General features: G+C 51.8%; 1 protein-coding gene and 1 long non-coding RNA gene across 2 annotated transcripts in view; one reads left to right on the top strand and one right to left on the bottom strand.

Moving 5' to 3' along the window:
* Positions 1–14,089, bottom strand: part of LOC132402238 (EH domain-containing protein 2-like) — a 66,812-nt gene extending 52,723 nt beyond the window's left edge. The window contains exon 1 of the mRNA XM_059985005.1: positions 13,528–14,089. Within this exon, the coding sequence (XP_059840988.1) occupies positions 13,528–13,925 (398 nt within the window). The 5' untranslated portion in view covers positions 13,926–14,089. The remainder of the gene's footprint in view (positions 1–13,527) is intronic.
* LOC132402235 (uncharacterized) lies at positions 83–7,059 on the top strand. The gene is made up of 2 exons (XR_009514853.1): positions 83–650; positions 6,379–7,059. It is a non-coding gene; the product is annotated as an uncharacterized LOC132402235 (long non-coding RNA).
* Positions 14,090–17,665: the final 3,576 nt, after the last annotated feature.

Raw genomic sequence — 17,665 nt, 5'->3', positions numbered from 1 at the left:
CCGAGTGGAGGTCCCTCTTTGGCTGGTCACCAATGCCCAACACGACCTGAACATGTTAAAGCAGTGAACGGTTTCATGGAGATGTTTACCTTCCACAGAAGGCTGGCTCTAATCTAAGCTCCTCCAGTTAACCCGATGTGAAGGCTGGGCCTGAGATGAGTTGCCAAGGTTGGAGGACAGGAGGGGTGAAGTCCCCCGTTGCCTGTCCTGGCCCGTATCTAAGGTTCCTCGGTGAAAAGGACTATCTGCCCTGTCCTGTTCCCACAGCCACTGTCTCCAAGTCTTAGCAAAGACCCATTACAAGGGTTGCCAGAAGAACATTCTTGGCATAGCAGTGGCTGTAAATGTTTTGCTATCAGCCTGATTCTGCATTCTTGACTAATAAGGCAATCTCCTTCCCCAGCACACATTGCCATTATTCACTCTTTCAGCATTCCTGATTTTTCTCACAGACGTATCAACAGCGAGTCAGCAAAGCCTTCAGAAGTCGTCACCAACCGCCCTCAGTTAATTTTGTTAAACATGTCTTCCCCGGGACGAGGGCAGGACTGGCAGCTACTGACAGACTTTACAGAGGTGTAGATCGAGCGGACAGCCAAGGGCATGTTCCTAGAGCGGAAATGGCTCATAGAAAGAGGCATAATTTTAAGGTGATTGGAAGACAATATGGTGGGGGGGGGGGGGGATGTCGGAAGTAAATTCCTCACGGAGAGTGGTGGGTGTGTGGAACACCCTGCCGGGGTGGTGGTGAAGGCAAATACATTAGGGGCATTTAAGAAACTCTGAGATAGGAACAAGGATGATAGGAAAATGGAGAGTTACGTGGGAGGGAAGGGTTAGATTGATCTTAGAGTAGGCTAAAGGGTCAGCACAACATTGTGGGCCGAAGGGCCTGTACTATGCTGTACTGTTCTCCACGAGGTCTTCTTGCCTCTGCGCTGAACTACGCTGAATTATGTTTGGGACTCTCTGTGTAGACTTTGGTTCAGAACGCTATCTGCCTGCGGTTGTGGTTTGTCTGATTTTTCTCCCCCTGTTCATTGGGTGTTCAATGCATTTTGTTAATGGGTTCTTTTGTGAATCCTTGTTCTGCGGCTGCCTGTAAGGAGACGAATCTCAAGGTTGTACCATGTGTTCACACTTTGAACTTTCTTGTGCAGGCGAGTGGGCTCCTGGAGCTTTTCTAAAGCAATAGGAGTCACAGCACGGGAGTCAGATATAGTCTGGACCAGGTAGTCACAACAGATGACCTTCTCTACAGGGTGACGGAGAACCCTGGTGGGTTTCCTATAGGGACAAAAAGAGGTTAATTTCTACAGCACTTTCTCACCTCTTAGTATGTACGAGGTGTTTCAGAGGCTGAAAGTGTTATGGAAATGGAGAACCGGCAGGATGGCCTGGGAAATGGAGAACCGGCAGGATGGTCTGGGAAATGGAGAACCGACACGGTGGTCTGGGTAGAGGAGAACCGGCACGGTGGTCTGGGAAATGGAGAACCGACAGGGTGGTCTGGGTAGAGGAGAACCGGCACGGTGGTCTGGGAAATGGAGAACCGACAGGGTGGTCTGGGAAATGGAGAACCGGCAGGATGGTCTGGGAAATGGAGAACCGACAGGGTGGTCTGGGTAGAGGAGAACCGGCACGGTGGTCTGGGAAATGGAGAACCGGCAGGGTGGTCTGGGAAATGGAGAACCGGCAGGGTGGTCTGGGAAACGGAGAACCGACAGGGTGGTCTGGGAAATGGAGAACCGGCAGGGTGGTCTGGGAAACGGAGAACCGACAGGGTGGTCTGGGAAACGGAGAACTGGCAGGGTGGTCTGGGAAATGGAGAACCGGCAGGATGGTCTGGGTAGAGGAGAACCGACAGGGTGGTCTGGGAAACGGAGAACCGACAGGGTGGGCTGGGAAACGGAGAACCGGCAGGGTGGCCTGGGAAATGGAGAACCGGCAGGGTGGTCTGGGAAATGGTTATCCGACAGGGTGGTCTGGGAAATGGTTATCCGACAGGGTGGTCTGGGAAATGGAGAACCGACAGGGTGGTCTGGGAAATGGAGAACCGACAGGGTGGTCTGGGAAATGGAGAACCGGCAGGGTGGTCTGGGAAATGGTTATCCGACAGGGTGGTCTGGGAAATGGTTATCCGACAGGGTGGTCTGGGAAATGGAGAACCGATAGGGTGGTCTGGGAAATGGAGAACCGGCAGGGTGGTCTGGGAAATGGAGAACCGGCAGGGTGGTCTGGGAAATGGAGAACCGACAGGGTGGTCTGGGAAATGGAGAACCGGCAGGGTGGCCTGGGAAACGGAGAACCGGCAGGGTGGTCTGGGGAATGGAGAACCGGCAGGGTGGTCTGGGAAATGGAGAACCGGCAGGATGGTCTGGGAAATGGAGAACCGACAGGGTGGTCTGGGAAATGGAGAACCGGCAGGGTGGTCTGGGAAATGGAGAACCGACAGGGTGGTCTGGGGAATGGAGAACCCGCAGGGTGGGCTGGGAAACGGAGAACCGGCAGGATGGTCTGGGAAATGGAGAACCGGCAGGATGGTCTGGGAAACGGAGAACCGACAGGGTGGTCTGGGAAATGGAGAACCGGCAGGGTGGTCTGGGAAGAGGCGAAAACCTCTCTTACACAGGACCTCTGCATACACAGAGCACACGGACCCGAGGTTCTCAGTGTGCTGGCTCCTCCTGAGCCTGACCTGGGCTTTGCCACCATCCTCGAGCCCCTTTCCCCATCTGACTGATGATCTCCCCGGGTTCAGGGAACAGAGGACACAAGGCCAAGCATCTGGAGTTCCTCATGGTCACAGACTGTGGAGGGAGCAGATGCAGACTCCGGCCAGAGGAGATGGTTTACCTGGAGCTCCACGCACCCCCTGAACCCCGGGGGTCCACCCGAACCCTGTTGAGTAATTCTAGCCACGGAGCCAAGAGGAACTGCAGAACAGGGCAGCACGCTATCGTTACGCTTTACAACGAAAGCGATCAGACGAATAAGCTTCGAGTCCTGCTGCTGTCTGCAAGAACAGCGTGACCACGCAGATGGTGGTAGGGTAGGACAATGGCAAGCATGAGTCCTTACAGTACGGGTGTCCCTGGTTCAATTCCCACCACTGCCTGTAAGGGGTTTGTACGTTCTCTCCGTGCCCTCACCCCATCCGCCCGCCACCCCACTCGGGATAGGGTTCCCGGTGTCCTCACCTACCACCCCACCAGTCTCCGGGTCCAACGTATAATTTTCCATAACTTCCGCCACCTCCAACGGGATCCCACTACCAAGCACATCTTTCCCTTCCCCCCACTTCTGCTTTCCGCAGGGATCGTTCCCTATGCAACTCCCTTGTCCACTCGTCCCCCCCACCCCATCCCTTCCCACCGATCTCCCTCCAGGCACTTATTCTTGTAAGCGGAACAAGTGCTACACCTGCCCTCACACTTCCCCCCTCACCACCATTCAGGGCCCCAGACAGTCCTTCCAGGTGAGGCAACACTTCACCTGTGAGTCGGCCGGTGTGGTATACTGCGTCCGGTGCTCCCGGTGTGGCCTTTAATATATTGGTGAGTCCCGACGCAGACTGGGAGACTGTTTCGCTGAACACCTATGCTCAGTCTGCCAGAGAAAGCAGGATCTCCCACTGGCCACACATTTTAATTCCATGTCCCATTCCCATTCTGATATGTCTATCCATGGCCTCCTCTACTGTCAAGATGAAGCCACACTCAGGTTGGAGGAACAACACCTTATATACCGGCTGGGTAGCCTCCAACCTGATGGCATGAACATTGACTTATCTAACTTCCGTTAATGCCCCTCCCCCCTTCTTACCCCATCCCTGACATATTTAGTTGTTTGTTTTTTTTCTCTTTCTCTCTGCCCATCACTCTGCCTGTTCTCCATCTCTAGTGCTCCCCTCCCCCTTTCTTTCTTCTGAAGCCTCCCGTCCCATGATCCTTTCCCTTCTCCAGCTCTGTATCCCTTTTGCCAATCACCTTTCCAGCTCTTAGCTTCATCCCACCCCCTCCGGTCTTCTCCTATCATTTCACATTCCCCCCTCCCCCCACTACTTTCAAACATCTTAGTATCTCTCCTTTCAGTTAGTCCTGACGAAGGGTCTCGGCCCAAAACGTCGACAGCGCTTCTCCCTATAGATGCTGCCTGGCCTGTTGTGTTCCACCAGCATTTTGTGTGTGTTGCTTGAATTTCCAGCATCTGCAGATTTCCTCATGTTTGCTATATGTCACCATTCAGTTTTTTGTTGGCATTTATAGTAGATACAAAGAAATACAACAGAATCAATAAAAATTTACACACAAAGACTGACAAACGACCAAAGTGCAAAGATAACACATCCTGCAAATACGAGAAGAAAATTAAAAAAAATAATAGATAAATAAAATAACACTGAGAACATGAGTTGAAGAGTTCTTGAAAGCGAGCCTGTAGATTGTAAAATCAGTTCAGAGTTGTGGTGAGTGAAGTTATCCTCACTGGTTCAGGAGTTTGATGGTTGTGGGGTAATAACTGTTCCTGAACCTGGTGGTGTGCGACCTGAGGCTCATTGTGGTGAGTGAAGTTCTCCACACTGGTTCAGGAGTTTGATGGTTGTGGGGTAATAACTGTTCCTGAACCTGGTGGTGTGGGACCTGAGGCTGATTGTGGAGAGTGAAGTTATCCACACCGGTTCAGGAGTTTGATGGTTGTGGGGTAATAACTGTTCCTGAACCTGGTGGTGTGGGACCTGAGGCTGATTGTGGTGAGTGAAGTTATCCGCACTGGTTCAGGGGCCTGATGGTTGTGGGGTAATAACTGTTCCTGAACCTGGTGGTGTGGGACCTGAGGCTCATTGTGGGGAGTGAAGTTATCCGCACTGGTTCAGGGGCCTGATGGTTGTGGGGTAATAACTGTTCCTGAACCTGGTGGTGTGGGACCTGAGGCTGATTGTGGTGAGTGAAGTTATCCGCACTGGTTCAGGAGTTTGATGGTTGTGGGGTAATAACTGTTGCTGAACCTGGTGGTGTGGGACCTGAGGCTGATTGTGGTGAGTGAAGTTATCCGCACTGGTTCAGGAGCCTGAGGGTTGTGGGGTAATAACTGTTCCTGAACCTGGTGGTGTGGGACCTGAGGCTCATTGTGGTGAGTGAAGTTATCCACACTGGTTCAGGAGCCTGATGGTTGTGGGGTAATAACTGTTCCTGAACCTGGTGGTGTGGGACCTGAGGCTCATTGTGGTGAGTGAAGTTATCCACACTGGTTCAGGAGCCTGATGGTTGTGGGGTAATAACTGTTCCTGAACCTGGTGGTGTGGGACCTGAGGCTCATTGTGGTGAGTGAAGTTATCCACACTGGTTCAGGGGCCTGATGGTTGTGGGGTAATAACTGTTCCTGAACCTGGTGCTGTGGGACCTGAGGCTCATTGTGGTGAGTGAAGTTATCCACACTGCTTCAGGGGCCTGATGGTTGTGGGGTAATAACTGTTCCTGAACCTGGTGGTGTGGGACCTGAGGCTCATTGTGGGGAGTGAAGTTATCCACACTGGTTCAGGAGCCTGATGGTTGTGGGGTAATAACTGTTCCTGAACCTGGTGGTGTGGGACCAGAGGGTGATTGTGGAGAGTGAAGTTATCCACACTGGTTCAGGAGTCTGATGGTTGTGGGGTAATAACTGTTCCTGAACCTGGTGGTGTTGGACCTGAGGCTCATTGTGGTGAGTGAAGTTATCCACACCAGTTCAGGAGCCTGATGGTTGTGGGGTAATAACTGTTCCTGAACCTGGTGGTGTGGGACCTGAGGCTGATTGTGGAGAGTGAAGTTATCCACACTGGTTCAGGAGCCTGATGGTTGTGGGGTAATAACTGTTCCTGAACCTGGTGGTGTGGGACCTGAGGCTGATTGTGGAGAGTGAAGTTAACCACACTGGTTCAGGAGCCTGATGGTTGTGGGGTAATAACTGTTCCCGAACCTGGTGGTGTGGGACCTGAGGCTCATTTTGGTGAGTGAAGTTATCCACACTGGTTCAGGAGTCTGATGGTTGTGGGGTAATAACTGTTCCTGAACCTGGTGGTGTGGGACCTGAGGCTGATTGTGGAGAGTGAAGTTATCCACACCGGTTCAGGAGTCTGATGGTTGTGGGGTAATAACAGTTCCTGAACCTGGTGGTGTGGGACCTGAGGGTTTTGTAGCTCCAGCTGGATGGTCACCCTTCCCACTTCCAGTCAGGGTAATTCCTGCCCCTTGAAGGAGGGGTCGGTCTCTGCGTGGCCAGGTGAACCGGTCAGAAGAAAGTTTAAAGATTTAAGATTTTAAAACTAACTTATTTATTGATTTCTCATTTAACACAAACACCATTCTTCCTACCTTTGATATTTTATTTCCTTTTCAGGGTTCTTTCGAAGACCCTGATCTGGAGTTCTTTACGGGAATGGGACCCACTCTCGGGGCCTCACGACCAGCCGCTTCGATAGCCGGCCTGGGTACTTCAGGGTGCCAGATTTTCGCGGCCCTGGAAATGAGCTGATTCTAGGCCGGTGCCCCTGACTGAGGCGTCGTGGGAGAACGCGGAACATCAGGAGCAGCGGGTTAGCGTGTCCGGGGTTTGTGTGTCCAGGGACCTGAGCCTTTCTGGGGCCAACTCTCTGAGCACAGAGCTCGGAAAAAGCGATGCAACAGACTTTTAACATCATGAATCAGAGACATTTATGTCTCCCCTCTCGCTGTGAGACGGGGACACCTCCAGAGAGGGAGAATGTGGTGTGTCAAATTACCGGGTGAACAAGTAGTCTTTGGGGTACTGAAAGTCTGTGTCTTTATTGATGCTTTGCTGCACGCTGGAGTGCTCGGTGGGGGGTGCCGATGCTTTTTTGCGAGTGTAGGGGTGTCATTGACTTCCTACTGCTTGTGTGCGGGAGGGGTAGCTGGGGGGAGGCCTTGGCGTTCTACCGTTTAACTGTCATTCATTCTCCGGGGCACTTCTCTGTTTCTATGGATGTTTGTGAAGAAAAAGAATCAGGATGTATATTGTATTCATTTCTCTGGTATTAAATTAAAACCCATTGCATTCTCAGCCTGAACTGTTGACTGCTTATCCCCCCTCCATCGACGCTGCCCGACCTGCTGAGTTCCTCCAGTGTTTTGTGTGTCTGCGGCTCTGGATTTCCAGCGTCTGCAGAAACCTCTTGTGTTTTAACCTTTCTGATGAACGGTGGTGAATTGCTATTTATCACAACACAGTAAGAGGCCACTCAGTCCATCAGATCCAGATTGCATCCTAGTAGAGCAGTCCAATCAGTCCCTTTGCCTGCCTTAGGCTGAAAGTAGACTTCTTCCAACCCAACTCTCACGCACTCCCCCCCCCCCCCCCCCACCATGACACCACTCTCAGCTCTGATCAAATGCAAATATTCTCTCGGCTGCTGAACCACCTTCTGAGGGTGTCATCCGGCGGAGCAGGGGAGGCTGTGAGGAGCTGCCTAAACCCTGGGAGTGATCGCTTCCAATGGCATGAGCAATTATTAATGGCCAAGGTGAATTTCTGCTTAGCGCGGGCTGAGATCACCGTGGGACCTGTTTCAACAAGAACTTTCTAAGTGCATAAATATTTGAAATGGGAAAAAAAAGAGTCAGAGTTAATAAAAAAAAGGAAGGGCATAATTGTCAGCTCTTGTGGAGGGCTGATTTGTCTATCATGCTGTGGAATTCAGTAACTCTTCTATAAATGGTTGTACAAAACCCCACTTGAAGCATATTAACTTCTGGCAATGGTGTGGGTGTGTGAACACTGACTCTAAAAGCTCTGCAGATGTACTGTGCTGAGCATTCTAACAGGCTGCATCACCGTCACGTATGGGGTGGCTACTGCACAGGATTGTAAACTTGTAGAATTAGGACCCTCATCACCCAGCTCATGCCCTCTTCTCATTGCTACCATGAGGGAGGAGGTACAGGAGCCTGAAGACACACACTCAGTGATTCAGGAACAGCTTCTTCCCCTCTGCCATCAGGGAGGAGGTACAGGAGCCTGAAGACACACACTCAGTGATTCAGGAACAGCTTCTTCCCCTCTGCCATCAGGGAGGAGGTACAGGAGCCTGAAGACACACACTCAGTGATTCAGGAACAGCTTCTTCCCCTCTGCCATCAGGGAGGAGGTACAGGAGCCTGAAGACACACACTCAGTGATTCAGGAACAGCTTCCTCCCCTCCGCCATCAGGGAGGAGGTACAGGAGCCTGAAGACACACACTCAGTGATTCAGGAACAGCTTCTTCCCCTCTGCCATCAGGGAGGAGGTACAGGAGCCTGAAGACACACACTCAGTGATTCAGGAACAGCTTCTTCCCCTCTGCCATCAGGGAGGAGGTACAGGAGCCTGAAGACACACACTCAGTGATTCAGGAACAGCTTCTTCCCCTCTGCCATCAGGGAGGAGGTACAGGAGCCTGAAGACACACACTCAGTGATTCAGGAACAGCTTCTTCCCCTCTGTCATCAGGGAGGAGGTACAGGAGCCTGAAGACACACACTCAGCGATTCAGGAACAGCTTCTTCCCCTCTGCCATCAGGGAGGAGGTACAGGAGCCTGAAGACACACACTCAGTGATTCAGGAACAGCTTCTTCCCCTCTGCTATCTGATTTCTGAATGGACATTGAACCCGTGAACACTACCTCACTTTTTTCCCCTCTTTTTGTACTACTTACTTTATTTAAAATACTTATATACTCACTGCAATCGATTTTTTTCTGCATTTATCCTGCATTGCTGGTACAGTTGCTGCAAAGTTAACAATTTCACGACACATGCCGATGATATTAAAGCTGATTCTGATTTGCTCTCGCCAAGGCTGGCCTGAGAGACACTTTCACTAAGCTCCTCAGAGTCACGGAATCGTACAGCAAGGAAACTGGCCCCTCAGCCCACCTAGTTCATTCTAACCAAACAACACAAGAGATTCTACAGATGCTGGCATTGCAGAGAAACACACACAAAATGCTGGAGGAACTCAGTAGGTCAGGCAGCATCTACTGAGGGGAATAAAGAGCTGACATGATGAAGGATCTCAGCCCAAAACACCTTCACAGATGCTGAGCTCCTCCAGCACTTTGTGCACGTTCTCTTGGACAGCAAGTATGTCTCCCCACTCTCCACCAAGCCGGAATAGTTTTGCTGTGATTGGCCCATATCCTTCCAAACCAAGCTCCCAACCTGGGCCCATGCACCACTCGATTAATGGTGTTGGTCCATGGCATAGAAAAGGTTGGGAACCTCTGCTCTAAACCATGTACCTAGCCTAGAGTCATAGGACAGCACAGACACAGGCTCTTTGGCCCATCTAGTCTACTTGAAGTGCTGACTCTACTCCCATCAATCTGCACCAGGACAGTAGCCCCTCCAAAACCCTGCCATTGCATGTACCTTTCCAAAATTTGCTTAAAAGTTAAAAATCGAGCTCACATGTTCCACTTGCTCTGGCAACTCGATCCACTCTCTCACCCCATCTGAATGAAGACGTTTACCCTCATGTTCCCCTTAAACGTTTCACCTTTAACCCACCCAACCTCAGTGGAAAAAGCCTGCTTGCATGTATCCTATCTATACCCCAAATATACCTCTATCTATCCCCTCAAACTTCTATGTTCCAGGGTATCAACCTGGCCCCTTTCAACCTTATTTACATCTTTCCTGAAGGTAGGTGACCAAAACCTCATACAACACACCAAATTAGGCCTCACCAACCTCTCATACAACTCCACACTGTCTGATTGTCCTTTAAACATTGTCATTCTACTTGCCTCAACCACCATCTCTGGCAGCTCACCCCACATACGGCCCTCCCTCTGTGGGGGGGGGGGGGAAGAACTGCCCCGCGGGTTTCTATCAAGTCTCTTCCCCTCTCACCTTTAACCCGTGCCCTCTAGCTCTCCCCGGTGACCACAGGAAACACTTCAAAGCTGACATCGAAATCAGCCTGAAGAAATCCAACATTACCTCCAAAAACTGGGCAAGTGTTGCACTCAATAGATACACCAGTCCAAGAGGGAGCCGTGAGCAACCTCCGGTGTACCGCGGAGGACAAGCAGCTGCTGCCAAAGGAGAGACTGAACAACTAAGGACCCAAGCACTATCCTCGGCCACCACTCACTCTTGACCAGTGTGCGGGATGGTGTCCAGGCTGGACGCGGTGCTGCCCCCCAGTGTTCACTCGGCAGAAGACAAGCCGTACTGTCCTCGACTGCAGATTTCTGCGGCATTCACAGACTCACGGTTTTACTTTGCGTGACTGTATTTCACTGATATCATACGTGTGCTTGTTATCTTGTATGTGCTACGTGTGCTTTGTGCTGCGTGTGACTGTTGGTACTGTGTTTTGTACCTTGGCTGTTAACGCTGTCTCGTTTGGCTATACTCATGTATGGTTGAATGCCAATTACACTTCAATTGGATTGGATTATATGGATCCCCGATCGGCCTCGACAACCACTGAGGACCCACCAGTAAGCACCCCCTTACGAGAACATCTAACTCGACTGGAGATCGCATTACTACTGGAAATCCTCGTCTCCCCAACCCCGGGGAAAGAAACAGCATCACCCTCCTATTTTACACCCCCTGTGATCTTATACGCCTCAGTAAGATCACTCCTCAGTCTCCCAGCTCCAATGCAGGCCTGCTTAACCGTTTTTATGCCACGGACCCTTTTGGCAGTCCGGGGAAGCCTACGGACCCCTCCTCAGAATAGTGTTGAGGCTTTACAAAGCACTGGAGAGGCCTCACTTGGAGTATTGAGAGCAGTTTTGGGCCCCCTATCCAAGAAAGGATTCACCGACAATGGAGAAGGTTCAACGGAGGTTCACAGAAATGATTTGGGGATTGAAAGGCTGGTCACATGAGGAGCATTTGATGGCTGTGAGCTTGTACGCGCTGGAACTCAGACGAACGAGTGGTGACCTCATTGAAACCTATAGAACATTGAAAGGCCTGGATACAGCGGACGTGGAGAGGATGTTTCCCGTGATGGGGGAATCTAAGACCAGAGGACACTGCCTCGGAAGAGAGGGGCGTTCTTTTAGAACGGAGATGAGAAGGAACTCCCTTAGCCAGAGGGTGGTGAATCCGTGGAATTCGTTGCCACAGGCGGCTTTCGAGACTCAGTCAGAGTTTGACAGATTCTTAATTATTCAGAGTGTGAAGGGATACAGGGAGAAGGCAGGAGATTGGGACTGAGAGGGAAAATGGATCAGCCAAGATGAAATGGAGATGCAGACTAGATGGGCCAAATGGCCTAATTCTGCTCCTATACCTTATGGCCTTACGTATAACATACACAGGATTAGAAAATAAAGCAATTATATTGAAACATAGTTATCAAAATACCACATCGGTTTGTTGCCTACACGCGTTAGTGAAGGAAATGCTCCAGTCTGATTCTTTCTTCTCCAGTCCTGGACCTTTCCCACCCACCTGGCTTCACCTATCACCTTCCAGATAGCCTCCTCCCCCCCCCCCCCACCCCACACACACACACACACCTTTCCATTCTGCCGTCTTTCCCCTTCCTTTCCAGTCCTGAAGAAGGGTCTCGGGCCAAAATGCTTATTCATTTCCATCGGCACTGCCTGACCTGCTGAGTTCCTCTGTATTGTGTGTGTGTGTATAGGTGTGTCTGTGTGTGGTGGGTGTGTGTGTGCATGTGTGTGTATGTTAGTGTGTGTATGTTTGTGTGTGTATAGGTGTGTGCATGTGTGTGTATGTTAGTGTGTGTATGTTTGTGTGTGTATAGGTGTGTGTGTGTATGTTAGTGTGTGTGTGTGTATAGGTGTGTCTGTGTGTGGTAGGTGTGTGTATGTTAGTGTGTGTATGTTTGTGTGTGTATAGGTGTGTGTGTGTGTATGTTAGTGTGTGTGTGTGTGTGTGTGTGTGTGTGTGTGTGTGTGTGTGTGTGTGTGTGTGTGTGTGTGTGTGTGTGTGTGTGTGTTGTTCAAGGTGTAACCGTTTCCCCCTCCAAGTTCACCCATGCCCTGCTCTAGTGAAGTCCCAGCCTGCCAGTCTCTCCCCCTGTAACGCAGTCCAATGGGTCCGAGCCAAAGTCAGTGTGGGCCAGCTATTCGAGCAGGACAGGACTTGCACACGTTTCTCCATCTTACCCGAGATTAGCTGATCCCGACTGCACAGCAAACGGTGCTGAGGGTTACGGGGTGGGGGGTGACCAGTTTTAACAGGACCCACACCCTACAGAACCACAATCACAGACACACAACGCCATTCTGCCCTTCCTGCTTGTGCCAGCATTGGCTCCTCCCTCGCCCCTCGTGCGTCCTTTATGCAACTCCTTGGCTGGGTTCCCATTTCCACACTCTTGGCCGGGGGGCGGGGTGTGGGAGGGGAGGGGCAAACCACTACTAAACTTTTCCATTTGGAAAACGTTAGCTGGTGCCCCACCGAGGGACTGTGATGCCAGGTGTGCGTCACACTGAGAGAGAGCCGCAGAGGGAATGTTGCCGTGAGGGAGCTTCACACTGAGAATGTTGCAGTGAGGGAGCTCCACACTGAGAATGTTGCAGTGAGGGAGGTCCACACTGAGAATGTTGCAGTGAGGGAGGTCCACACTGAGAATGTTGCAGTGAGGGAGGTCCACACTGAGAGAATGTTGTCTTGAGGGAGGTCCACACTGAGAGAATGTTGTCTTGAGGGAGCTTCACACTGTTAGAATGTTGCAATGAGGGAGCTTCACACTGAGGGAGCTCCACGCTGAGATAATGTTGCTATGAGGGAGCTCCACACTGATAGAATGTTGCTATGAGGGAGCTCCACACTGAGAGAATGTTGCAGTGAGGGAGCTCCACATTGAGAGAATGTTGCAGTGAGGGAGCTCCACACTGGGAGAATGTTGCAATGAAGGGGCTCCACATTGAGAGAATGTTACAGTGAGGGAGCTCCACACTGAGAGAATGTTGCAGTGAGGGAGCTCCACACTGAGAGAATGTTGCAGTGAGGGAGCTCCACGCTGGGAGAATGTTGTAGTGAGGGAGCTTCACACTGGGAGAATGTTGTAGTGAGGGAGCTTCACACTGAGAATGTTGCAGTGAGGGAGCTTCACACTGAGAGAATGTTGCAGTGAGGGAGCTTCACATTGAGAATGTTGCAGTGAGGGAGCTTCGCAGAGAGAGTGGAAATGAGGGGGGCGGGAAGAGGGGGAGCTGCTATGAGAGAATGTGGCACTGAGGGACAGCCAGAGGGAGAGGGAGAGCGACAGGGAGGGAGCTCTACACTGAGGGAATGCTTCATCTCCAGCAAAGCTGTGAAGTCAAACTTCCTCACCTCTCTAAGATGGGGCGGAGAGGATTCCGAGGCCACTCTTTCCAAGGGGGGACCAACCCCGGGGCTTAGGAATTACCACTGGAGCTGCACCTCCTGGGACCCTACTGTGCCCAGCGACGCACTACAGCAGCATGAGGTGATGGAGGTGCGAGAGGAGAGAGGGGGTGTACTAGGGGGAGGGTGCAGGTGGGGGTAGGGAGGGGTGCAGCCTCTCACCTGTTGAGAAAGGAGTTGCCGAAGGGATTAAGCTTTCGGAAGGGTTTGTTGGGATCCACCATCAGCGCGTTCCCCGGGATAACGCTCTCCACGTCCCCGTGCATGACGGCGATGAAGGAGTCGGTGGTGGGCTCAGGTCCTACCCTGCTCCCGGGGAAGTCCTCTTCCAGCAGGTATTGGATGAAGGTGGTCTTCCCGGTGGAGTACTGACCCACCACCAGGATCATGGGCTTGTTGTCGAAGTCCGCGTCCTCCAGGGAGGGCGAGTGGAAGTCATGGAAGCGGTAGAACTCCTCCAGCGGCAGGAGTTTGTTCTTGTAGAGCCGCTTCAGCCCCTCGGTCACGGTGTGAATCACCTCGGGGGTCTTCTTCTCGTTCTTCTTCATCCAACTGAACATGGTTCCCTTCCGACTGCTGGAGATTCGCCCACCGGAATGTCAGCCCCCGGCGAAAGGGGGAAGAGATGGCGAGATCTTCCCGAGATCTCCGCCCGGCGGCTTCTCGCTGCCGCGAAACTTCTGCGGAGAGTTTTCCGAAGGTTTTCTTTCCCCCCCCCCCCGAGAGTGGCTGAGAGATCGGGCAGGCTCTGGACGGAGACTGGGACAGAACCCCTCCCAGAGGCCACAGGAAACCCTCCCCCTCGCCTTTGTAATTTTCCCAGACCTGCATCAACCTCACGCCACCTAGTGCCGAGGATTCTAGTGTAGAGGGAGCGCCAGCGCCGTCGGAGGGGCGTGGGGGGGAGTCCCGGAATGGCTGGGGGGTACTTGCAGAGGATGCGTCCAGCAGTGGACGGGAGGGACGGCAGGTTGTGGAGAGATGCCGATAGAGGCGGTGAGGGGAGGGGGCAGTGCGGAGGGATCGCCGCAGTGTGCGGGAATGGCGCAGAGGGAGAGACGGTTTGAGGGAGCGCAGCAATCTGGACCGAGAGGGGCGGTTCAGAGGGAGCGCCGCACAGAGACGGGGAGGATATGGGTTGGTCGCCGGAGCCACGAGTAGCTGGTGCCGATACTGGACGAGAGATGCCCGGGGGAATCTCGGCTTCAGAACACAAAAAGACAAGAGAATCTGCAGATGCTGGGAATCCGGAGCAACACACGCACAAAGCTGGAGGAGCTCAGCAGGTCGGGCAGCGTCTATGGAGGAAAATGGTCAGTGGACGTTCGGGGCTTCTCCAGGACTGACGACCAGAGGGCGAGGGGCCGATTCCAGGGAGGAGACCGGCATCACACTCGGGGGGGATCTCCTGCAGATTCCCTACGGGGGGAGACGGCAGGTCTGGGGGAGAGGGTTTGGGGATAATATACCGGGGAGGGGGCGGTAACCAGAGACCCTTCACCAAGGGTAAGGTGGAGCGGGGAGATAAAATATGCAGCTCATGACAGTAGAATATCATAGTGAGTTTACATTTCCATTCGGCCCATCGAACTTATGCCAGCTCATAAAACAAGCCCATTTCCAACCAATCCTCCCCGTAACTTGTTCCAGCGCTGGTTCACACACCGGGGCGAATTTACAGGCGCCAGGTGAGATGCAGGGTGTACCCCACAGACAGGATCCCACCCGAAGCACTGGGGGCGTCTCCAGTCCCACTCCAGTACAATCCCCGAAGCATTTAGAATCCAGTTAACGACAATCAGTAACTATTAAAACCAATCAGTGCACAGGAGAGTCGCTGTTCTTTCTCAGCCCACCAACGTGCCTTATCTAGGGCTGGCATTGGAGAGGGTCCAGAGAAATGAGGCCGGTTAATGTTCGAGGAGTGATTGATGGCTCCGGGCCTGTATTCCCTGGAGTTCCGAAGAATAAGTTGGTGGTGGTGGTGGTGGTGGTGGTGGGTGATCTTATTGAAACCTATCGAATATTGAAATGCATCAATAGAGTGGATGTTTCCTATGGTGGGCGAGTCTAGGACCAGAGGGCACAGATTCAGAATAGACGAGACGTCCATTTAGAACGGAAATGGGGAGGAATTTCTTTAGCCAGTGGGTGTGGAATTCGTTACCACAGACGGCTGTGGAGCCCGAGTTATTTTTAAAGCGGAGGGTGATAGGTTCTTGATTAGTTAGGGCGCCAAAGGTTACGGGGAGAAGGCAGGAGATTGGGGGTTGAGAGCCACAATGTAATGGCGTAGTCTCAATGGGCGGAATGGCCTAATTCCACTCCTGTGACTTGAAACCCTCGTCAATATCTCTAATCGTCCGCTATTCTCTGCATTGGCTCGGCCAGACACCGCCCTTCCCAACAGTGCATCCTCGATTAAACTACCTGAATTCAAATTCCATCGGGTCGAATAGGATAAAAAATCAGCCACAATGAAATGGCGGTGCAGACTTGATGGGCTGAATGGTCTAATTATACTATGTCTTAGGCCCATGACGTTGTGCCGATCTTTTAACCACTTTAAGATCAAATCTAACACTTTCCTGCCATATAGCCCTCCATTTTTCTAACATTCATCTGCCTGATTAAAGTCTTATGGTAACATTTTATGATTGGTTTGGTTGTTATTGGTGACGGGTGAAAGCGGGCGGAAAATCATGGGGCTAGGCTAATGAGCGGGGCGACTATTCTTCGCAGGACCATGGGTTCCCCAACCTGGGGTCCAGAAACCCTTTACTTGATGGTATCAGTCCATGGAATAAAAAAAAGGTTGGGAACCTCCACATCTGGAGGAATGAGCTTGATGGGCCGAAGAGCCCTCCAATGCCGAGTTCCTGCTCTATTCCACTTACACCAGCAGAGGACACTGTGACTCTGGAAGCGAGCATCAAAACATTCCTGTCCGTCACACCGGCTCGGAGAAGGTTACCTTTGCGCGTTGTGGCCCGCAGAGTCTGGGGAGGAGGATAGCCAGCCGCCGACCGCACGGCGCTGCTTCGAGTGACTGTAGTGCAGATAATTGGCCATGGCCAATCGGGAGTGTGGGAGGAAGGACTGGCTGAAAAGCGCACAGATAAGTTAGGTGGTGAGGCCTGATGATGGCCCGAAACGTCAACTGTTTGATCTTCTCCATAGATGCTGCCTGACCTGCTGAGTTCCTCCAGTATTGTGTGCGTATTGCTCCAGATTTCCTGCCGAATCGTTCGTGTAGAAGTGGCTAATAACAGAGGGTATGCATTGAATGTGAGGTGAGGTTTCAGTGAGGGGGGGGGGGGGGGGGAAGAGGGAGATGCGCTGCCTGATAAGCTGGTAGAGGCAATGCATTAGAAACGTTTGGATAGGCACATAGATGTGAGGAAGATGGACATTGTGTAGGTAGGAGAGATCAGTTTTTGATGTACATTTTAGCTGGTTCGGCCAATCAGGAAGGGTATTAGAACCCCTCATGACAGTAGTGGAATAGGCAGCGGGGGTGGTGAGGGAAAAGGACAATTAGTTAGGACCCTCTCTGTCCCATCCCCACACCGATACAAGACCCATGAGGGCTCAGGTGTCCCCTCCCCAAGCCGACTAAGAGTGGGTGAGCAGTGACAGAACGAGGCCAGTGTGAGCTTCTTTTAAGATTTCACCGTTTATTACAAAACATTTTCTTTAATAAATAGTTTAATATAAATGTATACAAAAATGTTCACTCGTCAGAGTAGATTTTGCCTATACAGCGGAGTTGGACACCAAAAGACTGCGTGTCGCCATTCATCACTGACACGTGACCGATTTTTCTCTGATGCTCAATGTTAAGGCTCCAGAACATTCTGCTGAAAATAACCTCTTTAAAAAAAAACTTCTTTAAACAGTATAACAAAAATGAGATCTTCAGTATGATATATACACAATCATCTTGGTCTGCAGGTAAAGAACGGGCAGAAAGTGGCGACACGCTTCCTTTCTCCCCTCTCCCCCACCCACGAAACCCACCCCCTTTCTCCCCGGGAAATACTTGGAGAGGCCTCGGTCAATCCCAATTGATAACCCCCCTCCCCATCCCTCAGGTCGCCAGGGGATGGGGCAATTGGAAAGGCGAGGCCTTTGTTCACGGCAGGGTCTGTGCAATCAATTTTCACTGGCATCTTTTTTAACTCTTTGTTCAGCGTGGTTTCAAGGTGAAATTAAAATCATCTCGCCTCCTGAAAATGGGACATCATCTCGGAAAATACCCAGGCAGCCAGCAGCTGGAAGGGCAGGGATAATTGGCACT

The sequence above is a fragment of the Hypanus sabinus genome, chromosome 11, assembly GCF_030144855.1.
Source record: "Hypanus sabinus isolate sHypSab1 chromosome 11, sHypSab1.hap1, whole genome shotgun sequence".
Taxonomy (NCBI): Eukaryota; Metazoa; Chordata; class Chondrichthyes; order Myliobatiformes; family Dasyatidae; genus Hypanus; species Hypanus sabinus.
The sequence above is the reverse complement of the archived record's forward strand: the minus strand, read 5'-3'. Positions and strand labels throughout refer to the sequence as shown.